This window comes from Caretta caretta, chromosome 27, assembly GCF_965140235.1.
Source record: "Caretta caretta isolate rCarCar2 chromosome 27, rCarCar1.hap1, whole genome shotgun sequence".
NCBI lineage: Eukaryota > Metazoa > Chordata > Testudines > Cheloniidae > Caretta > Caretta caretta.
This window is the reverse complement of record NC_134232.1, coordinates 15,957,916-15,981,658: the sequence shown is the minus strand read 5'-3', so window position 1 is coordinate 15,981,658 and position 23,743 is coordinate 15,957,916. Positions and strand designations below refer to the sequence as shown.

The window sequence follows — 23,743 nt, the reverse complement described above, 5'->3', positions numbered from 1 at the left end:
GACTGATGTCAAAGAAGCCCGGGGTCCATGAGACACAGGGGTGGGAGGGAAAGGGGTATGCAAGATCACACCTGGATTCGCTGAAGCTAGACACGCCAGAGGGGACTTTGCCGTATCCCATTACAAAACACTCAGCCAGTGCACATGCAGGGAGTGGCTGGGTACCTGGAGGCCAGGATGGGAAAACACAGGGACAGTCGCTTTTTGACCTTTTGAAGCTAACATGAGGCTTTAATGGGATGAGGCTGGAAAAAGCTGCAAAACCCTCCAGTGCAGATGCCCTTTCCAAGCTGGGGGCACAGCTGTTCGAAGGGCAATTAGCTCACTAGGGCACGTTATTGATGGTCACAGGCAGGGAATTAGCAGAGTGTCTCTTGAATAGGGGGCTTTCTGCTCACTTGTTCCAGATGTGCCTTGCAGACCTGCTAAGCCTAAGCTCCCATCCCCCACTGTGGGCCCCCAGGAAGCCTCTTCTGGGCTCAACTAAGGAAGAGTAATGACCACACAGTCTGGTGCACAGATCTGGCACTTCAAAGGGTGCCCCAGCTGAGCCCTCTGCACAACTGTTTCCAAGACACCCCAGTCAGCAGGGAGCTATTTACACAGCAAACACGGAATTGGTTTGCCTGTCAGACTTCAGAACACAGCCGTGGCCAGTGGCCTTAGGAACTGGGAGCCCTGGAAGGAATAGGCTAGGGCATCAAACGGCCATTTCCTCTGCTCTAACTGGCAGCTTCTGAAGCTCCAGCATGCAGCTCAGTGGCTGCAGCAGAAAATAAAACCATCCCCTGTGACCTCTCCGCCCTCTACCCCTCCCCAAAGAAGATTTGTCTAGGTCGCCCTTGCTGTGATCTGGAGTCAGCTACCTGGCTTCGGTGCTCAGTGCTGGGAGGTGCAGGCAGACAGTGAGCAGAAACTCCCAGCATCTCAACTCATCCAGCCTTCACTCAGAACTAGCAATATCCTACTAGAGGAGCCGATGGGAAAATATTCCAGGCAATTAAAAGACGACCTGGTGCCCACGGTCTGATGGAAAAATACATGGCTCAGAATAGCACCGGTTTCATTCTGCAAACATCAGGGCAGAGCAGCCACAGCTGGACTTAGAGGGAGAGAAACCATCTATTCCACCAGGAGGGTGGGCCTCAGTGTTTGCTTCCCCACAGACTGTCCACACCTGTGGCCAGGGACACAGGCAGCCTCTGTGCTGCTCAGCAATTCCGCTGCCCCAGCAGCTGACTGCACAGCTCACGGGAGATTCCACGGTCTCGGACATCACTGCCAGTTGCCATGACTCAGAGGCTTTGGATGGCAGGTACCTAAAATTCCTTTGTAGCTTGAACGTAAACATCAGCATTCATCCAGGGGATAGAGATCCTGATCCTGGAGAAGGTGGAGCAGCAGGGTCACCCGAACTAGGCTCCAAACTACTGCAGCCCCAAAATGACAGTCCCCTACACTGGGAGAGAGGGGCCTGATTCTGGTCTGTAACCAGGCAGAAGTTAATCTGCATGAGGCAGATGCTGGAGAGGGACACTGGGACTGGAGTTTGCCGTGGGTCCCAGACACAGGGCTGCACTACCAAGACCTGTCAGGATTAAGGCACTGCACCACGAAAGCCCAGGCTGTATATACTAGCAAGCTGTTTGTTTGGATTCTCTCAGGTGGCTCCTTCCCCCTCAGTGTGACATGCTGTGACAAACTAGGGCTCCACGAATCAAATGCTCATTCAGGTTTTGCATCCCAGGCATCAGACGGGCTGTGATAGTAAAAAGATTCCTCTGCTGAATTAGCATCTTGGCCCAGGGCTTTATTAGGCAGCTTTATTATCCTTACTAATTTGATATCAAAAGCTAAACTCTATTTCCACTTCATGGTGTCTTAGGCATTCTCCTCACCTCTGAAGGCTGCAAAACCTGCGCCAAAGGAAACAAGGCATCTACTCAGAGGTACTTAAGAAATCCCTGGTGTTTTAGGGTTTATTTTAAGTTGCCATATCAAAAAGACATTGCCTAATAGTATTTGAGGCATCTGGGAAGGCTGTGCAGGGAACATCTTGCATTTAACAGCACAGAAGTGTATGCAAACAGGGCCATAAATAAATGCCGGCTCAGGATAATTAGTGGGTTTCTTGCTCATTAAGGTAGAAATGATTTGCTGTTGCTATTATTCTGCAGATCCTTAAACTGGGCAATGAGTCTCCTTACCGTCCACATGCAGCCTGCCGCCCTCTAAACAGCAAGAGCCAGATCTAGGGAGCTGATTTGGATTCAAACACTGAGCGAGTTGTTAAGGGTCTTTGTCCCCTTTGCCAGGATCTTGCAGTCCCAGCCCCACCTCCCAGTGCTCCCTATCAGCAGGAACAGCTGAACAAGAGGCATTTGCTTCAGCTCAGCAGTTGGCAAAACTTTGTGGGGGTCACCAGGCCAGACACCACAACGTGACTTATTCAGAAGCCAGTGTCTGGGCCAGTCCAGTAACTTGGGGCTTGTTAGCGGGAGCAACAATAGCGATCTCTTAGATTTCTGCAGGGCCTTTCGCTCCACGGGACTCCAAAGTGCTTTTCAAAGCAGATATCAGCCATGGCGCCACTCCGGAGAGGGATAGAGCAGCTATTTCACAGAGCACAGCAATGGTGCACCGCAGTGAGAACTGCAGGAAACTGCAGGAGGAATCTCAGCCGAGGGAATGTAATGGCCCATCCGAGTTTGGCCAGGATGCTAGGGTAACAGGAAGTGCTATCGGGTCACAGATGTGGGTTTTGCAGCTCACCAAAAAGGATGCTGCTCCGACAGCATGATACCCGTAGGCAAAATTCTGGGACGTTGGGTCACTCAGTGCTAACTCAGAGGGAAGTGCTTCCCCGGCACCGTTCCTTGCAGTGCTGCAGGTTGTCCCTGGTAGCCTCCCATCTCTGTACCACATAGTGCATACAGGTCTGCTGAAGTTCTACCCAAATCTGTTATCTCTGGGTAGCTCTAAAGATCTGACATACTATTACCAGCCACACAGAACGGCTTTGCTGGAAGGTGCTAAACTTTCACTAGACAAACCTCTAGCTGCTAGTGGAGAAGCTTGACCGGTCAGCTCAGATTTATGCTGCCAGTGGCCCGTGGCAGGCAGCGTCCAAGTGCCCATGGACTAACCATGGCCCTCTGCCTCCCTGCCTGGCCAACAACCTCATGCCAATTCATCTTATTCTCAGACAGGTCTGAGATTCAGCGGCACAGCTGGTTATTTTTGTTGTCAGTCTGTGGGGAGTTGACCGCCACCCTCTCCACGGTGCATATGCTGACCTGAGGGGGACTGAGCCAGCTAATGAACTCTCCAGTCACAAGAAAATAAGCACCAGGCCCACTTCTCGACTCTCGTGAACTAATTCCTAGCACGCCGGCTGCTGGGGGTGCTAACCAGGCCTTTGAGATGCACAGTACTTTCCAAGGGCTTCATTAAAAACAGAACACCCACCAAGCCACCCCACTCCTATGCACACACTCCCTTCTCCAGCCATCCAGGAGCTGCACTGTTCATATGGGTGCCTTTCAGTTTGAAATGTGTCACTTTCTGCTGCAGCCCAGGTGGGGGGAGGCAGCAGCCGCTGTCAAGGGTAGGGATGAGAAAAGTGGCCTCTGACCTGGCTCACGGCAGAGGACTGGCCCCTCCAGAAGGGCTCAGGTATCAAGAGCCTCACTCCAGGAAAGAGCTGGTCCTTTCCCAGGCAGTGTGAGCACCCTGGGGGAGGGGGAAAGCGCACCAGGTGAGCAAGTGTGCACAGGCCATCTTGCCCCACCACTCAGGGCCCCGTCCCTGTGAGCGGAGAGCCCGACACCATTCCGAGCTGGGTGTTAGACAATGGCCAGGACACACAGTCGGACCTAGAGGGTCGACAGGGCATTCACCTGGCCCATGGCAATGCCCTGACCTCATTTCCACAGGCCTTGGGCTACAAATTCCCAGAGTGGCACCCTGGGCTGTAATGACACAGCCTGCTTCATGGGACAGCGGCCACGACGGAGCACCAGACACTGACCTTCTTGAGTACACTGTCCAGCGTCTCTGGGCGGCTGATGTCAAAGCAGAGGAGCACGGCGTCCGAATCAGGGTAGGCCAAGGGGCGGACGTTGTCATAATACGCTGAGCCTGCAACAGAGAGAGGGAGGTGAGCCGTTAGACATGCTCCACACCCCTGGATTGTGCCAGACAGGAGCGAGGCGGTCAGTTATTCCTGGAGCCTGGTGAGGGCAAGCCAGGCAGGTAGACCTGTTCGCTCTCCCAGGTGCCAAATTGTTAATTCCAGGCACAGCTGGTGGTGATGTTGCTACAGAACTGCCCAGGTAATGTAATTAATGCCACTCTGTCTGGGTTTATGGACAATAGAACCTGTCAAACTAATCTGATATTTTTTGTATGAGATTACAAGTTCGGTTGATAAAGGTGATTGTGTTGATGTAATATACTAAAATTCCTGTAAGGTGTTTGATTGGTACCACATGACATTCTGATTAAAAACTAGAATGATATAAAATTAACATGGCCCATTAAATGGATTAAAAGCCAGCTAACAGATAGATCTGAAAATGTAACTATAAACAGGGAATCATCACTGAGCAGGTGTGTTTCTAGTGGGATCCTGCAGGGATCTGTTCTTGGCTTTGCCCTATTTAACATTTTTATCAATGACCTGGAGGAAAACATAAAATCGTCAGTCAGCCAGATTCCCTTTTTTGGTACATAAAAACGGGCCGTGTTTGGAGACTGGGCCATAAATAGAGGAACTCCGACTCTGGATTCCGCAGGGTTTCTGGTGGAGCTGGCAGGATGCCTGCACTGCTCCCCACCCAGCCAGCCCTCAAATGCAAATGTCAGCCATTAAAGTCAGCATCCCATCACGTTTTTATTTGAAGTGCATTCTGTGTGCGATTGTAAATGCCTCAGTAAACAGTAATGGAGCAATCAGCTCACTGCTACTTAAAACCACTGTTACAGTTTTATATTTGGCTTTACAATGGCTTAAGCTTCCGGGAGGGATGAGCAGCAGCTGTTCATTTATGAAACGGGGAAGCAGAGACACCCGAGTCCTTGTTGAATTCACTATTCTTTTTCCCTCTTTTGCCAAAAGAATCCCCCACCCCGAGGGTGCGGAAACAGGACACACTTCCTGTCGGCAGCCCCTTGGGAATACTCTTGGCCGGCACTTTCCCACTGCGAGGGAGGGAGTCAGAGCACCCAGGCCGGGTGTCAAATGGCCCCTTGATGGAGCGCAGCATCTGATGAATTATGGATGATGACAGTTCACATTTCCGGAAGGGCGAGAGGAGAATAGGCTAATTCTCTGCTGGAGTTTCTAGTCATGAGAATCTAGCTCTCCTCCCCTGTTGCTGGCTAAGAGAAGGCTCTGCCACACGAGCCGGGATGCATAGCACCAACTGGGAGCTTGGCAGATAAGAGGACAAGGCCCTGACCCAAACTGTCTCCCATTGAAATATCCTTCTCCTCCATGGCGGGAGGGGGAAATAAGCCACTTGGAGCAGGGTTTCCTCGTCTGTGCAGACAAGCTGAGCACAGAGCCCTATTGATTCCCGGTTCAGCCCCGGAGAGGGAGAACATTCTGATCTCCCCATTCCACAGCAGAGCAGGCAGCCCCCCGGCACCATCAGGGCTCAATGGGCTTTAGGGGAATCCTAACGGAGCACATGTGCTAACCTCACAGAGCCCTCCCACTATCAGAGAAGGATACATCAACTCTGCCCAGCCAAGGGCCATGCCAGAACCCTAAGACCAGTCCCACAGGTGCTGTGCATGGCTGCCATCTGCTCTCTGGTGGAGTGCTGAATGCCGAGGCCTGGTACTGAAACACAGCGGGGTCATGGGCTGCATGTTAGAATCCCCCGAACCATGGAGAGGAGGTCAACAGATCACGGGTCTGATAGTGTGGTGCCACAAGTGAGCGTTCAGGAAACCTAGAGGGCTGGGGATGGGGAGCCAGACAGGAATCAGCCCACCACTCACTGTAGAGACGAGGTGGGTGAGGTAACAAGTTTTATTGGACCAACTTCCGCTAGTTAAAGAGACGTGCTTTCCTCACCCACCTTGTCTCTCTCAAGCCTGGGACCAAACACAGCCACAGGAACACTGCAAACTGTACGAATCAATCAACACTTTACCAGGCATGTCTTATCCAGAGCCAAAGCCGCAGGGATAGGACATGAGGGAGCAGCTCCTGACAGCTCCACAGTGCATCTGTTAATCCCAGATGTCCGCTGTTCATTAGGGTCACATCTCTCCTAGAGTGATCCCCATGTGGGGAGGGGTCTCCCATTGTGGGAGCCCAAAATGCCTTGAGCCGGATTTTCCAGAAGTGCTGAGCACTCAGGACTCCTGGGGACTGGAGAAGTTCAGACTCACTGCAAAATGAGGGTGGCCCCAGCCTACGACAGCTCCAGCACAGGGCACCTGCTTTTGAGCGATCGGACTCAGATGCTCCAGTCTGGGCCAGTTAAGGCTCCAGGCCCAAGAGGGAGAGTCACCACCAGCCTGCACGAGAGAGCCCCCTGCACATCGCACTAGAAGCTAGAGGATGCCCAGCCAGCACCCCAGTTGCAGGGCAAGCCAGCTGCCTGTGCTCCCACCTGCCATAACTGCCCGACAGCCTGGCCCGCCCCTGGGGTTCCCCGTGGGAACACTCTGGTCTGGTCTGTGGAGGCAGCAGCCAGCAGGCTGAGAGAGCAGCTGAAGGAGCCCCTGGAATGCTGCACCCTGCGGATCCATCTGGAGAGTCCCGACCCAACCTTAGGCCTGAATCACCTTGTCTGTGGCTGGCAGGTCTGGCACCAGCCATCCCTCCCCTTCCCAGCTGTCCCCGGAGCACAGAGCGGCCCCCACTCCCACAGAATCGGAGGCTGCTGGTTAAAGTGGCCAGAACCCTGCAGGGCTGAGCTCCACTAGGCAGCCGGTTTCCAGGCCCCTCTTCCAAAGCCAGTTGGGCAGCTTGAGCTCTGTTACAGTCTGGGCAATGATAGACACGGGCTCTGCTCTGGGAACCGGTCACGGGGCCCTCCCGGCTGCACTGGGACCCAGCTAACGGACATGGGACCCAGCACAGATCTCTGCGTGCTCAGAAAGGAACTTGGACAGAGTCTGTATAGAGCCTTTATCCCCCTGTGTGGGCAGGACTGCACCCTCACCCCCCCTGGGCAGGAGGCCCCCCATCCTCCCCCGACACCCTGCCCCACACACCCTCTTGTTAGAGTTCAAGTTTTAAAGAAAGGTCTCTGGATGCCTCCTCCTCTCTTCCAGTCTGGGCAACTTTCCCTTTTGTGCAGGAGATTTCAGCTCCTCTGAGCACAGTCATTGCTACAGCCAACTGTATCCTAGCAACATGCCATTTCCTGCAGCGCATCCTGCGGGGCTGCTGACTAATGGAGCACGGCCCTTGATTTAGTCACTACCCTCCTGAGTCACACACACACACTTCAGCAGCTTCTCCCACCGCGTGAGCATGCGCTCGCTGTTCAGGGGCTGCCAGGGCAGCGGGGGCCTCCCGCTGATGGGGAGGAGGCTCCAGGCCAGAATGGCCTTTGCACCCCCTGACAGGCTGCTCCCAACTCAGGAGCTTGGGAGAGGCACAGAAGCAGAGGCTGAAGTCACACTCATGTCACTCCTGGCTGGTCCAGAAACCCGCCTGCTTTCCAGAGTCTGTTCCAGCCATGAACAGCAAAGGCCGGAGCAGTCTCTGCCTGCCCTAGTGGCCCCAAAGCCAGAGGGGTTTGGAGGCGGAGGAAGGCTTGGTTTCACATCTCCCTAAGACCCAGGCTTTCCAATGGTCTTTCAGGGAAATGACTTTCAAATTCGCCTGAGGGGCCATTTTAGAATTTCTGCAGCCAACACTTTGACAATCAAAGACCCTGGTCCCCCCAACATAGACTCTGGCTTGCTGACCACTCTACGCCTTTCAAGGATTCCAGCGAGACGCCCTGGAGACCTACGGTTTAGCACTTTCCAAGGTGTGCATGGGCTTATGGGTCCATGGAGCCAGCCCGCCAGGACTGCCTAGGACATGCTCCCTTTCAGATCCAGGTCTGCAGGAAATAAGATTGATGGACATCTGTCCATGATTAAAGAGAGAAAACTAGACAGTCACCAAAGTCACTGTCAAAAATAAAACAAAGCGTCTGAAATTCAGAGGTGACTAGCTCCTCTCCCTTAGCAGCACCATGCTGGGGGTTGTGACTCGGCCAGGGAGTCTCCTGTTGTCGGGCAAGGGACTGCAGTGTGCTGTTGCCTTTACACCAAAACAGTGCTAATCTCAGTTTGCTGCTTCTCAGCTGTTCTGAGCGATAATGAGACTCGGAGCACGGGGCCCCTCCAGCCAACACTAGCATGTTCCAAGCTGGGACAGCGAATATGGATCCAGAGCCCCAGCAGGCTGGGCAGGAGGCCCCCACCAGCCCTAGCTTATGCAGCACAGAAAGCTGCCGAGGGGCCTGAATCTTTGAGCCTCACGCTCTACCCAGAGGATTTGCTGTAAAAACCTCTTCCTCCAGAACCCACAGATGCTGCAGTGTATCGTGGAGTCCTGCCAAGAACGTCCTTTACAGAGCAAGGCAGCAGCTCCAGCCAGCTCGCTGAAGTGCTGGATGCCAAGCACAAGGCGCAAAGCCAGCCCACAGATTGCAGAGCCTGCCGAGAACGCTCCCCCTGCACCAGAAGAATCCCAGCTCCCAGGCATATGGCGAACAAGACCACTAGCTGAGCACCCTCAGCCTCCGCTTTGTGCGGGGAGGGTGCTCGGCTCGTTTTCCTCGTCTGGTGCTCACAGAAGGCCCCAGCTCTGTGCAGAGGGTTCACACCATTTCTGCCAGTCCTAGCATGGCAGCAGGCTATCTAACGCGCCATTTCCACTCCAAGGCCCACTCCCAGCTCAGATCACACACACGGGAGGCCATGTGGCCATAGCTGTAAATAACAACACACATCTTCCCAGCACCTTGCACTGCAGGATCTCCAGCACATCAGGAACATGTAACTAGGCGGACACAAACAGGGGGACATAGCAACCCCTGCAGCCCCCACCCCTCTGGCCTTAGGTCAGCATTCTCGCCCTTCTTGGCTATATGAAGTGGATGGGAGATACTGCTTGGCAGTTAGCTGGACAGAGGATTCATTTTCTAGCCGCAAAGGCTGTGAATACACAGGAGTGACTCTGATACACACCCTTCCCAGCAAACATCCCCCCCAGGCTGGCTGGGAAACCCTGGGCGGTTGGGGGATGGATGAGGACTAGCGTGAGAACAAAGCTCAGCTTTGGAACAAGCACAGCATTCAATCACACGCAGCCTCGCCAATCCAGCCGATTTACAATTTTGAGTGCTACAATCCCTGAGTTAATATTACATGAAGTGCCAGCTAAATGCAACTGCTTTCCCGATTAGTCACTGCCCCAGCAGGTCCAGCGAGGATGGAGGTGTTATTATTATTTATTAATAGGAGATTTTATTCATCCTGTGAAAATCCCAACATGCTTTACAAACGCATGGGATAAAGGAATACTTCACCCAGCCTCCCTAAGGCTGGAAGACAACAGCGATACGACAGTGGACAGCAAATCTACAGTCATTTGGGACGGGGAATAAAGAAGGACAACACTGAGGAAGGATGGTCAGAGCACCAGTCTGGGGCTTAGGAGACATGGGTTCAGTTCTCTCCTGCACCACAGACTCCCTATGACCTCAGGCCAGTCACTGAGTCTCTCTGCCTCGCCACTGGGATAATAGCCCTGCTTTCCCAAAGAGTGAGGACAGATGTATGAAAGATTGCGAGGGGTCAGATACTACAGTGACAGGGGCCAGGTAAGTGCCTTGGACACGGAGGACGGCCGACTGTGATTACCCCAGCAGGACCGACCAGGAAAGCAGAGCCCCGCCGGGGCAGCCGTGGGATCTGTGACATCCACATGTGGGTCACAGCTCACCAGCACAATGCCCCCCCTAGCATCACCCCAGGGCAGTCGTCCACACCTAGTCAGAGGGAAGTGCGCCCCCTCCTGGGGAAAAGACCACTTCCTGCAGCACCCAAGTTTCCCCCTGGAGGTCTCCCAACCACCTGTGCTCGGCGCATAGCCCTGCTTAGCTCATGAGCTCTGACAAGGGTCTAGCCCAAGGTGAAGGGCTGCACCGAGGCAGTGACGTAGGAAGAGCGAATGGGTGGATGAGCACTGGGCTCACAGCCTTTGCCTGCCAGGCCAGAGGCAGCACAGATGGGGGCTTGGAGTGAATCTACAGACGCCAGTCAGGTGGCATCCAGCTTCCTGCCACGGCAGCAGCCTGGGAACACCTCTGCCAGGTACAGAGCTGCACAAGGGAGCAGAACTGGGCTCTGCGGGCTCTGGGTGCCAGGGGCTGAAGATGCAGCCTCCTCCGTGACACAGCCATGCACTGGGGAGCAGCGAGTCATCTCCCTGCTGTGTCAGGACAGGATGTTCTTCCGGCTGCAACAAGTGGCCCCCAGATGGGATAAGAGCAGAACAGGGAGGGAACATGATGCTCCAAGGCAAGCCTGAGGGAAGTGGGCTTCATGCATACAAACTATTTTTTTGTGGACTGCTGGCCCCTCCTCACTCTGCTAGCACTCCTCAGCTTGGTCTTAGAAGGAGGAGAACTCAGAGACATGCCTGAACCCAGTGTAAACAGTTAGCGGGGCCGGGGGGGCAGGATCAAAGCAAGTTACAGACTTTTTGGCAGGCCACAAAAGGCCGCACTGCCACAGCTCTGCACAGCTCCATCCCCCGAAAGAGACACTCCCTCTTTGCTGCAGATGCCACCGCCTGTCTGGCCCTTCCTTGCTCCCTTTCTGCCCTCTGCAAAATCCTGCAATTCACAGGCCTGAGCAAAGCCCTTCTGAGCGATAAATGCAGTTGGGTTTCTCTCTCCCGCATCCACCTTTGTGCTTTGAGGTGTCCTTGAATGGAGCCTCCTGCAGCAGGCAGCTTATTTGCATGAGAAAGGCACAGATCGTATATAACAGCCCCGCTATTGTCCCCCTCCCAGGACCTGTCCAAGGGGAAGTAAAGAAATGTAAAAGACCCTGGACTGAAAACCTGACAGTGAATGAAAGGGACAGAAGTGGCAGCCTTCCCAGAAGTCTTTGGTAAATAACAGCCAGGCCAGTCCCCATGGGGAGCTGGGAACCGGCCAGCTGATTTTCTAAGAAATGTTTGGTGCCATTTTCTCTGCAGATGCACTGAGAGGGGATGCTCTCCCACGTCTCCTGGCAGCTACCGAGGGCCAGCTGAACACCGCGAGAGTGCAGGGAAAAGCAGCCCAGCCTTCAAGAGCTGGTTAAACAGCCTTGCGAGCACATGCCTCGTCCCAAGTGTGGGGAGGTTTGGGGGTTTGCATGCTCTTTACTATTTGTCTGGAAAAAGCCAGCTGGCATTTACAGGAAGCGAGCATGTCATGGGAATCCAGCCACTAGCCTTGCCAGCTCGGGATAGGCCCAGCCCTGGAGAGATCCCTTCATTGTGATGTGTGTGTGTGTGCCCGCCAATAGCTACAGGAATCCATGTGCCCCGACTGCAGACACATCCCCCCAGATCCTTTACTCGGGGGCTGGCCTGAAAACAAAGCACTCAGCTGCTGGCGATGCCAGCCATCTGGACTGGGAGCTTTTTCTGTCCCACTCTCTGTAATTCCTTCTGATGCATCTTCCCGTCTTGCAGAAACTCTCAGGAATACACCTGCTTCCAAGCTGCGCATCCAGTGGAAAAGCCATCCAGCCAGATCCATAGGAAGGGCACTTTGTGCCCTCGGAACCAATGCAGGCCCACTTTTAACAGGGGCATTGTAGATGGCATTTAATAAAAGCTTCACAAGAGAACGGCTGGTATTTATATAGCACCAGCAATCTGACAGACTCTTTGCAGATGTGCAGGAAGGCAGGGTCCCTGCCCTAACGACATGACAATCCTTAAACTACAAAGAAAAGGTAGCATTTAAAGAGAACTGGCTGGATGTCTCTGGAATACAACAGAGCAGAATATTTAAATGTCCCACCTCTTTATAGCTAGAACTGATGGTCAATATAAGCAGGGGGCCAAGGAATTAGCTACTGTGGCTTTTTATAGAGCAGTACCTGTCAAGTCAGGAAGATAATCTGAGCTTTCTTTCATTGGCTCAGAGATCAGCTTCGTTCTCCTAATCTGAAACAAGCCCCATTCCCCCTGAACAAAAGTCAGAGGAATTTCTTGTCAATTGATCCGCAGGCAGCAGCGATATTCCAGAGCAGATTGCTGAGTGTCCTCCTGACCCCAACTCAGCTGGGCACAAAGAGAGGTCAAGGATCCAATACCCCAGCCTCGCTGCTCATGGTGTGCAGTGGGTTGATAATGCAGTCCCTGCTGACACAAGGAGCATATTTCAAGCAGTGGCATGGTGTACAGCCCAGTTCAAGCCAGGAATCATGACAGGTGGCAGAGGCAGGAAGCGAAGAATTCTGGTGACAAACCCAGGCAAGCCAGCAACCAGGGACCTGCTAATTGGGATGGCATGACAGCTGAGCAGCCAGGAAGCCCAAAAGCATGTACCAGATTCCAGAGTAGGGATGTTAGCAGTACAAGTGGCAAAATGCAGCAAGGAGCAACTATTATTATTATCATCAAAAATAAAGGTCAGTGGCACCAAAAGTGAAATGGATCTAGTGAAACAAGGGAGAAGAGAAGCAGGGACACTCCAACCTCCACCCTGCTCCCCAGCTGCAGCTGGAGGCGGTTCCATGTCTGCAGTGCAATGCTTGTACCTGGCCCTTCTCTAGCCTTTTTCACCCAGAGATCTCAAAGCCCTTCACAAAGTCTTATCCCCATTTTGTTTATTTCTTGCCACGTAAAACAAGCAGGAAGACACCTATCTGCTGCTCTGGGCACCCTGACGTTATGAAACCACCAATGCAACATAGAGAAACCCAGCTGCAGCCAACCCCCTCATCAAAACGCCATCCCCAACACAACTAAACAAGCAGGACTTTCCCAACATGCACCTGCTGAAGCATCTCTCGACTCCTTCATGAATGGCATTGACCACAGGGACACAAGACGCCCAGGGACTTCAGAAGGAGTTCTGGCCAAGGACGCTCTGAATTGCTCTGCAGAAGTTACAGCTTAACGTGATCAATTCAGCCACCTTTAGGCCAGTCCTCGGTGGGGACCTAGGGGAGGCGATTGAACGGCCTAATCCCACAAGAGTCGGAGCGGAGATTTGCGCCTGGCCGGACACTGCTGCTGCTCCTGCGAAGTTGCTCTAATCCCGAGGTCTGTGAACACCAGGCAGAAGAAGCAATCGTCTGGAAAGTGCATGACCAAGACAATAGCTAATCAACTCAGACACTTTGGGGGGCCATTTCTGGGCCTCTCGCCAGGCCTCGTTACTGAGCAGTTCTCACTCACAGGAAGTCCAGCTTGCGCAGTTCTTGGCAGAGGAATCCCCCAGTCGAGGCGAGGGTCAGGGAGCTGGGGCCAAATTCTCACCATGGATGTGGCAGCTCATGGAGGGAGAGAACCGCAGTGGTTCACACCCCCACTCTTGTTGTATGTCTTCAGCCCCCAGCAAGCCCAGGCACGCCAGGAAGGAGTGGCTCCAGAAGGTCCATCAGGCGAGCTTTGCTGCACACCACACTGAGAGCCCAGCCCCTTCCCTTCTCCTGGGGAGCACTGGGACTGGGAGGGGTTGGGCAGAGGGCGTTTCCAGACGTTCAGCACACTCCGCTTTGCACATTTCGTTTAGGGAAGCCAGGACCAGAGCCATCAATGAAAGCCCCAGGCCCCCTCTGCAGCCTGTGCAGTTTGCTCTGCAGGGTTTCAGTGGAGCAGGCGGGTCTCCACCCCGGATGGCAGCTGTCTCAAGGAGTCCCAGGGAGCAGTTTTAAAGGCCTCAGAGCATGTTGTGTTATGCAGATGGCCTGGCTTGGGAAAGGAATGGAGATTGGCTCCCCAGGCCAGTGAGAATGGATATGTGAACACGCAGGGCTTGGTGGTCTCTGGTTGCCTGGCTGGCGACGCTCTGGCAGCCAGTTCTCAGAGTGACTGGCACTGGCACTGGCTCCAGCTCAGGCAGTTTCTCCAGCCAGATGCTAGAATCACGCTGGTGGCAGCTGATTAAGTAGATGAATGAGAAAAGTCTCTGGACGTGACTGTGACACATCCAGAAGCCAGGGGCTTTAGGCACCGCAAGGACATTCCAGATTCTCCCTGGTGCCTCCTAATCCAGTCCCTGGATTACAGCAAGGACTGGGAGTGGCAAACCCACAGGTTCCCTCAGCATATCTTGGTCCAGGCACCACGCCACTGTGCTTCACAGGGAAATGTCTCTGGGGCCGACCGAGCTCATGCAATTATCTCCCAAAGAGCGGAGATGCTCCACGCTTCAAGTTCCACGTGTGTAAGTGGCAAATGGCTGGCAGCCTGGGTAAGAGCACGGGGGCTTCTGCCTGCACTAAAGGCTGGAGCTCATAAACTTGTGCACTTTATTTCTCTGGAGAGCCTGGCATTAAAGGAATGCTGCATCCTCACCATTCCCAAATGGAGCAGAGTCCTGGAATGCATGTCTTTCCGGCTCATTCACAGTGAGTTTTACCTTGTGCGATCTGCCCCCCCAACCCCCTTAAATCAGGACTCTGGTATTCCCCCGCAGCTCCTGCCCCCATGGACGAGACAGAAGTTTATTTGCATTTCTGGAAGGGAAAAGACGTGGGATTCTCGTTACCAGTCTGGCTGCCTCTGCCCCTTTGCTATTATAAAGATAAGCTACCGCAGGGCCCAGAGTCCTAGGGGACTTGCTGCTCCAGGGGGCTTTCTGCAGTTCTGTTTATGTCACCTGCCATGATAGGAAACCGCCCCTCACCCTTACAGTTATTTGTATTGCTGTGTATTGCTCTAGCAACCCCAGTCAGGCCCATTCAGCCGGGTGCTGCAGATGTGCTGAGAAGAGACAGTCCCTACCCCAAAGCGCTTACAGCCCAACTACAAGAGGGACAGAGCTGGGGAAGGGGAGCATTATTCTTCCCATTGTACAGAAGGGGAAGCATGGTCCGGAGAGAGCAAGTGACTGGGCCAAGGTCCCCCGGGGGCGGGTGTCAGAGCAGGGAATGAACCTATCGCTCTTAAGCTGCAGCACAGCCCCTTAACACCCGCCTCTAACTCCTAAACCAGGTCACACTCCCATCACTACGGTCTCTCCAGCCCCGTCCACCAGCAAATCTCCGCATGCTTTATAAGCCTGTAGGAAGGTTAGCCTGCCAGCCCGCCTGTGAGATGGAGAAAGGCCTGTCACTGCAGAGAGCCACGCCCTGCCCCTGCCATGTGGGGGCCAGAACCGCACTGCTAGGCAGAAAACCTTCACTGTTGTGCCATGCAGCACCCCAACATCCCCTCGCTTCACTGCTGCATGGAGCTGCTCCAATCCCATTTACCCTCTGTCCTGCTAAATGGCCCCTGGGCCATCCCTTTGCAGGGAAATCAGCCTCTGCTAGCATCTTCCCAGACACACAGGAAATCTATTTCAAGCATCAGCATTTCTGCTGCTAGCCCTGCGACTCCTTAAACTGCTTGTCCGATTGGTTATTGACCTGCATGAGAATGTGAGCCAGCTGCACATATTTTTAGGCTTAACTACTTATTTGTTCACAGGCAGGACACAAGTATGTTAATGGGGGGCATTCGAGGAGTTATTCTGGGATGAAAGAGCAGCTCCGCATTTCTCCTCTGCCTCGAAGAGCGAGTGGCACTGAACTCTCTTGTCTTTTCCCTTGCACTAAAAGGCCCCGCAGTGGTGATCTTGCAGGCACTTGCACTGGGACTTTGGGAATGAGAAAGCTCCAAGAATCCATGGCGAGGTCACCCTTAGACCCCAGCCCTATTCAGCTCCTTAATCTCATCAACATTCCTCAAGAGCTCCCACTGAAGAGGGATTTGTTATCAGAAGCTGTGGGTTCCCACACTCCAGACCACAGCAAGTCAGCCTGCTTGCTGAACGCCAGAAGGGAAGGCGGGAGAATTCCAGATTCACTGTGTTATTCTTGTCCTGAAAGCACAACCACCGAGGCAAAACCCAACCTGCAACCCTGCGCCTAAGCAGCCCCGCTGCTGCAAGCGACGGAGTCCTAGCTACCCTACAACTCCCATTGTCCCTCCTACGGGGGGTGAATTCTGGGGCCCATTATTTTCAGCCTAACTGCCTTTAGGGGGCAGAATTGGAGCCAGTGTAAAGCACAGAGTCAGGCCAGGATCCACACGAATGACACCGTTGGTGTAGCTACCCCTAGCACCAACAGGCAGAGCGCGATGTGCGTCAGCAAGGCGTACCCGGGGTCCAAGCAAGGATAAGCTGCCCCAGTACAAACTGCAGCTTTGCGGTCTGCCCGAGGGGCGCCGTAGGGCATGAATGCAGCTCTACCGATGTCAAGGGGTGCTGGCTCTTTGCACCAGCAGAGGCTTTGGCTGCAGGGGTCTGAACGCCACAGCACAAAGGAGGCCTCGGATTACTTGGCTCACTTCCTGCCCTTTAAGAGGAGAGAACACAGGGATTAAATCCCAGCCCGACCAAACCCCATTGACTTGCTGCTTGTCCCACAGCCTCGGAAAGGGGTTCCCCACCCATGTGTCATCTGAGGCCGTTTCTCCAAATCCAGTAACCAGGGCAAAGGAGGGCGTGCTGGGGAAGGAACACTACTGCCAGAGCCATGGAGGAGAAAGGGAGGTGGATGGGAGAAAGTCACTCTGGTGCGAGCTGGCTGCAGTAACCACACGGGAGATACACGGGGGCAGCAGGGACTGTTGGCAGGGAGTGGGCAGAAGGAGCGTTCAGTTTGCAAACTCTGAGTCGCCCCCTTTCAGGATTCAGCTGGAGAGCTAGGTCACCGGGAAGAGGGCAAGCAAAGCTTTCAGCCACTGCACTACTGGAGAGAGAGAGGGACTTGCTGACCCACCAGCCACTGGCATAGAGAGCAAGATTTTCCATAGCCAATCAGACCACTGGGCCAGCAAGGCCAGTGACCAATACCTGGAGCTTCACAGAAGGCAATCCCCCACCCCATCATCAAAAAAAACCCAACCTGCCTAGCCCTGTCACCTGGCCAGCTATCAGTCCACGCAGTGGAGACCCGCTCAGAGGCCTGGAAATGTCAAAGCCTCACCTCAGCAAAAATGTCCTGAGGGGTCACTAACTTCCCCAGCCCTTTTAACAGCTGGCTGCAGGTTTTCTCGCTACGCTTGGCAGGGGAGGGGGGAAAACCCTTTCCCACATCAGATTTCAGGCACCACTCCTGAGATCCGCGGAGGGAGCAAGGCCCGATGGGGGAAGATTATTTACCAGGGTCACAAGACAAACATGAGAGTTTCCCAGCGCAACCGGTACTTCCGGACTGTGCAGAGCCAGCCGCACATGCACCTCAGTGAGCAGAGAGGTCAGAATGCAGGCGCCGTGAGGCCGAAGGGCGGCAAAGCACTCTCTCCTCTGCAATGAGAGCACTGCAGCTCCCCACTGGAGTCCTGGGTCCAGCAAAGCTGTTCCCAACGCCACAGGTCCCCCTCCCTCCAGCAAAATGCTCCTCTTCTCCAGACTGACAGGTGGGCTGTCCCCACTTCCCCGTCTCCTTTCATGTAAAGGCATCAAACTGTTTCTTCATGGTTTCAAAAATACACAGAGGTGGGGGGAGGAATGGCCATCCCTCCGGTGCTGTAAAATGGCACCTAACACTATTTCACTCTCATGCCATGTCTGGGTGTAGGACTGACGCACAAAGAAACAAACACTGAACACGACTGACGTCTGCGGGGGGGACCTGAACCAATCTCCTTTTCTCTTCATTGTTGAATGTATGTTTGAGTTCTCAGGATCTGGGGTGAAATTCCTGCGGACGGGGTGCACTGGCCTCACCTGCACAGGAGGCTTTACGCTCGCTGAAGGCTTTTCAGGGCCAAGAATTCTATTCTAGGCCAGGGTCACCTTCCAACTATGAAAAACTGAATGGAGAGTTAAGGGTTAAAAGATTTTCAAGAAAAAATCCAAGTCCGCAGTATGATTGGGGATTAATTTGATTCCTCATCGCTGCCATTCACCCTCCAATAACGTTTCCCTAACTAGATTTACCTGTTCCCTTGCCAGCTGCTAATGTCAGAGCCTGGATTTGCCACTTAGTAAGATGGGCAAATTCAGCCTGATAGGCCTACATTAGCCAGCCTCCTCCACACGTCACCTGGCTCTGTTAGCCTCAGGCAAGCTACTCCCAGGAGCTGCACACAATATCCTAGTTTAGAACACAATCATCAACAGGCATCTTGGACGGTTCGATAAGCCGTGGCTTCATTTAGCTCCAGTAGAGGGAGTTTTCTAACAAGAGTGCTCTTGCGGTAGGGCCTGTTACGGGACCACCCCTGGCGGCTCTACACACTTTCACAACTACCTAATTGCAAAGGAAAAAAAACTGACAGGCAGCTCCCCAGCTCAGGTCTCTACAAATCCCAGGAGGGTGGAAGCCCAGGGCTTCAGCTTCAGTCACCAGGAGTTGGCGAGTGAAAAAACTATAAACCATCGTCTCAAAAGGAGGAGATACCCAGCAGCACCCTTCCCTCCTGCGGAGGATGGAATTTAGCAGGAACAATACTCCCTGCTTGGAAGCCGGTTAAAAGTGGCAGTGGGTAGCCCCCAGTCTAGAGAAAGAGCATCCTGCGGACAGTCACTCTGCACCAGCGGGGCAATTAGCTGCTCCAGATCCCATCAGCTCAGCTGCTTCCATTTGCTATTGTGTGAAACTTATTTTACCAAAAGCTTCTGTTGACAAGTGTCTCCAAAGGGAAGTGGAAATTCCACAGCAGTTCACAGTCTACAGCTAAAAATATCAGTTTGATTATGGGGGGAAATTGGTGCGTGCTGTTTTGCAGGACCATTTATTGAAGAACTAGCTCTTGTATATTTCAGATTCAAGCTGCAAAGGAAGGGAATTTATCTGGGAAGCTATCTAGTGACTCTCTCCACAATAACCCATTTTAAAAAGGTTTACATGTTTCTGAAGGAGAGAGAACGAATCAAAATCCATTCACAGCAAAGAAGAAAGGGAGATAAATGTTGGATAAAACTCACTTCTTTTGTTAAAAAGGAAAAAAGGGTAGAACTGAGTGTGTCACAGAGCGTGATGCAGGCGTACAATACATGTACACACCTCTAAAGCCATTTCATCACATCATTTAATTTTAACATTTGTAAGATCAAAGCAAATGTTCTGGAAAATTCCTAAAAAACACCAAGTGCGTCAAACATGCTGCCGTGTGCTCGAAAGCTGACGTTTTTAATTCTGAGAGGCAGACGCCCACCACGGAGCCATTGGCCTCTAACAATTGCACACTTTCACAACTGGGGACAGGCCTCAAGGTTTTACAGTTCAGAAACTCCCCCAAGCAAATCCGAGGCAATTATTCTGGATAACAAAACTCAATGCGCACACACAAAAAGCCATAAGAATGACAGGATTTTCTGCTCTCACTTTATTCCCTAGCAAGCCAAGTGTCTGATTCACCGCTGCACTACGCTGGTGTAGCCCAGGTAGTACCCTGCTGTTAACAGGCCCTAAAGCTTTAGCTGAACTTTTGTTACTGGGTGTTCGGAAGGACTTTAATGCAGACACATCAGTTCAGTAATTCCCCAGCTCTGCACCATCGCTTTGTGTATTCAGCCTCCACAGTTTCTGCCTCTAGGTAAACACTGGTAGCTGAAGCTTTTCCACTTCATTATTTCATCCCTTGCTCTGCCACCTCCAACAGCTGCCCTGCCAACCAGTTCGCTGCTGCTGCTGCTCCTGCAAAGGGAAAGACCCTCTTTCTCTCTCAAGACAGAGGGACCTTTCGGCAGCACACACTTCTCCCAGGACAGGAAGCCCCCAGTGAGAACTTCACAGCTGCATCTCGCACAGCAGAGCTAGACCAGCTCCCGGGGGTAAACTGCTAAACCCACAGCTATAAATTAAGCTAACATGCAAGAGCAAGGGAATTCTGACTTAAGGTTTCATACAGAACGTAACCTCTCTTCTCATTCTGAATCCAAGAGTCATCAATAGGAAAAAACAAACAAGAGCCTTAATTAACCTTCCCAGAAGGTTTCTAGCACAGGCACCCAGCCACGTCCTGGCTCTCAGCTGCATCAGTGTCGCCCTGGGAGTCCAGAAAGGTTTTCAAAAGTAAATTTAAAGGTGCACCCACATTTTTGTGCTAAATGCCAACATTTTATCAGCACTGCTACAATTAAACCACTTGTGTCGATGCCCGTTTAGTCTCATAAGGCTCTCTGTGGTTTAGGAGGGCTGTATTTATGGCTTCCTGCATGATCTCAGCCAGACACAGACAAAAAACAAACAAACAAAAACCCAAAACCATTTGTCAAAGGGAAGAGAGTAATGAGAGAAAGGAACCTTCCTGCAGCACATTCCTCACGAAGGTGAGGTCTCCAGTCTTGAGAGCTTTTCCCCCCTTTCCTTACTAGCCTCACCTTGCACCTAAGAACTGGTTTTATTATCACGCAATTGTATCCATGATACAATCAAAGCAGGAAAGACGCTGAGTACAGTACAGCAACTGAACGTAGCGTAGAGCAGCACTCCTAGGAGGCAGTACCAGTGCAAGCTCAAATCCATCTATGTTTTAATAGAAGGATAAGAAGAAGTTATACGAAGGGGTTACTGTGTATTAGTGTTGGGCCAGACGTGGGGAACAACTGGGCTGGTGTGAGGGTGCAGCGAAGCACAGTGCTGTGCAGAGAGGACACAAACTCCAGTATCAGAATGCAGCCAGTGACATTTCTAAAGTTCCAAGGAACAAGTCGGCATTAGTGGGAAAGCCAGCCGTCATGAGGGCACACAGCTTGCAGAGTGGGTCTACAGCCACACACAGGCGTTAACAATAATAGACGTACGTGAAGGGTGCCCACGCCGCTGAGGGAGATTTGTTTGGCCTGGTACGAGGGGTTAGAATAACCAGGAGTCACACATTTCATAAAACAAGGAAAATGCAGGTTAGCTGTCAGGAATGGCTCCTAGAGGAGGTGCTCTTGCTGCCTAGGAACAGTCTCCCCAGGGAAATGGTTCAAGCCCAGGCTCTGGAGACATTTACAACTGAATTAAATAAAAACAGCACGAGTTTGCGGAAAAATCCCACCCCTGCAGGCAGCTGCACCCTGTTGTTTCAGCTCGGTGGGTTTGGGTTTGGTGAAGTGGGATGAAAATAGAGTCTCTAATCCTCAGGGACTAGCCCCTTATAATACAGTGTAGGGCATAGACCCTGCATTGGTCCTGGGGGGCAAGGAGAGGGAGAAAGGACCCAAGAGACCACCCCATCTCTAGTTTCTGTGGGAACAAAGCTGTTGTCAGTTCAAAGGTCCAACTTTCATAGGTCTTAGAAGAGTCCCAGCAAGGCAAATTGTAGGAAACTATGAAAATACCCACCCTGGCCTCCCCCAGTAACCCATCACTCTCTCCCCTCCTACAGCCTGAGGCGGAGAAGAGTGTTACTAATTCTGCTGTATTACTTTAAAACACCTCACCTATCTGGGCAACGCCACGATTCCCTATGTGGGAGAAAGACACAGATTTGCAGCTGGGTCTGGTGTGTGCCCCACACGGGGAAGATCAGCAGGCAGGCTGCTATCATCACCCCATGCCAGCACATCAAAGCTGGCAGGCTGCCTCCTCCTGGGGGCAGCTGTCATGCCCTAGTTAGGGAACAAGACAGGGTCTGGATGGGGCTGCTGGAGCAGGGGGCTCTGCAAACCTGGGTGGGGAGCAATGGGGGGGATGGGACAGAGCAGGAGAGGGAATGGAGAGAGTTGGGGGACCCAACAGGAGGAGTGGTGTGAGGGAAAGGGGATTCCAGCAGGCAGGAGGGGAAAATGGGGATCCCAGCCTGGGAGGGAGTCCTGACTACTGAATCCAGGATCCAACATTCTCCTGAACATTTACCAGCCAAGCCACAAAATCTCCCCTCCCGAAATCCCCGGCGCCCCCATCGGGCCTGTCTGCCCCCTCACCTGAGGTGTCCCACATGTTGAGCTCAATGCGCTGCTTGTCGATCTCGAAGCTCGCCGTGTAGTTCTCGAACACGGTGGGGACATAGTTCTGGGGGAGGAGACGGGACAAGTCTGGGTCAGCAGTCCCTGCGCCGGCAGCCCCAGGGAGCTGAGCGGATCCTGCCCTGGCGTCAGCACCGGGAGCTGATCACGCATTGTAACCGTCCCTGACGGACCCCTGCCCACGTCCGGCAGCACCCCCAGCCCAGACACCAGCTCCCCCGGTCACACCTCAAATCTCCCACCCAGACCCCCAACTCCATTCATCCCCCACCGCCCCCCCCGACACTGCCACACACCCAGCCCAGCCCCCCCAGCTGCACCTCAATTCCCCACCCAGACCCCCAACTCTCCCAGCCAGAACCCCAGTCCCCTTCATCCCCCACCACACCCCCAGCCCATCCTCCCGGCTCCCCTGGCCACACCCCAGCCCCCTCCACCCAGAGCCCCAGCCCCCCCTTCATCACTCTCCACACCCCCAGACCAGACTCCCATCTCCCCCAGCCACACCCCCAGCTTGGACCCCCTTCAGCTCCTAAGGGCACCCCTGTCCCCTTCAACTCCCCACCACGCCCCCAGCTCATATCAACCCCCAGGCCAGAGCCCCTGCTCCCCCAGCCGCACCCCAGCCCCCTTCATCCCCCACCACACCCCCGGGCCCCCTTTCAACCCCCACCACACCCCCGGGCCATCCCCCTTGTTCCCCCGGCCGCACCCCCAAATCCCCCAGCAGAGCCCCCCGGCCCCGCAGCTTCCCCCCCAAGTCCCCCGGCCGCACCTCGGGGTAGCTGTCCTTGGCGAAGACATGCAGCAGCGCCGTCTTGCCGCACTGGGTGTCCCCCACCACCACGATCTTGCAGCGGGCCCCGCTCTCCATGGTGCCGCTACGCGCCCCGCATCGCAGCGCCCGGCCCCGCTCCGGACCCTGCGCCCGGCGCCCGGGCCGCTTTAGCCGGGACCAGCCCCGCGCGGCCGCGCCCCCGGCTCCCCCGGCTCCAACCAGGCGCGGAGCCGCCGCCGCCGCCCCGCCCCGAGCCCCGCCTGCGACCGCCTCGCTCGGGAGCCGCGGGCCGGAGCCGGGCGGCCGGAGCTCGGGGGCAGCGCCCGGAGGGGCTCGGTTACGGGGTGGGGGGCGTCGCTCCTCCCCGCCTCTGAGCCCCCAGCCCGAGCCCAGCTTTCCTCCCTCAGCCCCCAATCCATCCCTGCCCCCCAACCCAGCCCGAGCCCAGCTTTCCACTCCCAGCCCCCAATCCATCCCTGCCCCCCAACCCAGCCCGAGCCCCCAGTTCATCCCTGCCCCCCAGTCCCCAATTCATCTCTGCCCCCCATCCCCCCAGGTCAGCCCGAGCCCCCAATTCATCCCTGCCCCCCAGTCTCCAATTCATCTCTGCCCCCAACCCAGCCCGAGTCCCCAATTCATCTCTGCCCCCCATCCCCTCAGGTCAGCCCGAGCCCCCAGTTCATCTCTGCCCCCCAGTCCTCAATTCATCTCTGCCCCCAACCCAGCCCGAGCCCCCAATTCATCTCTGCCCCCCAGTCCCCAATTCATCTCTGCCCCCCAACCCAGCCCGAGCCCCCAGTTCATCCCTGCCCCCCAGTCCCCAATTCATCTCTGCCCGCAACCCAGCCCGAGCCCCCAGTTCATCCCT

The 23,743-nt window shown here is 54.1% G+C and overlaps 1 protein-coding gene across 1 annotated transcript in view; it reads right to left on the bottom strand.

Annotated features, from left to right (window-relative positions):
* The window catches only part of RND2 (Rho family GTPase 2), a 28,694-nt gene extending 5,642 nt beyond the window's left edge, over positions 1 to 23,052 (bottom strand). Inside the window, exons 1-3 of the mRNA XM_048830064.2 lie at positions 22,873 to 23,052; positions 22,056 to 22,143; positions 4,031 to 4,140 (exon numbers count right to left, since the gene is read on the bottom strand). Of these exons, the coding sequence (XP_048686021.1) occupies positions 4,031 to 4,140; positions 22,056 to 22,143; positions 22,873 to 22,971 (297 nt within the window). The 5' untranslated portion in view covers positions 22,972 to 23,052. The remainder of the gene's footprint in view (positions 1 to 4,030; positions 4,141 to 22,055; positions 22,144 to 22,872) is intronic.
* Between the last annotated feature and the right edge of the window lie 691 nt (positions 23,053 to 23,743).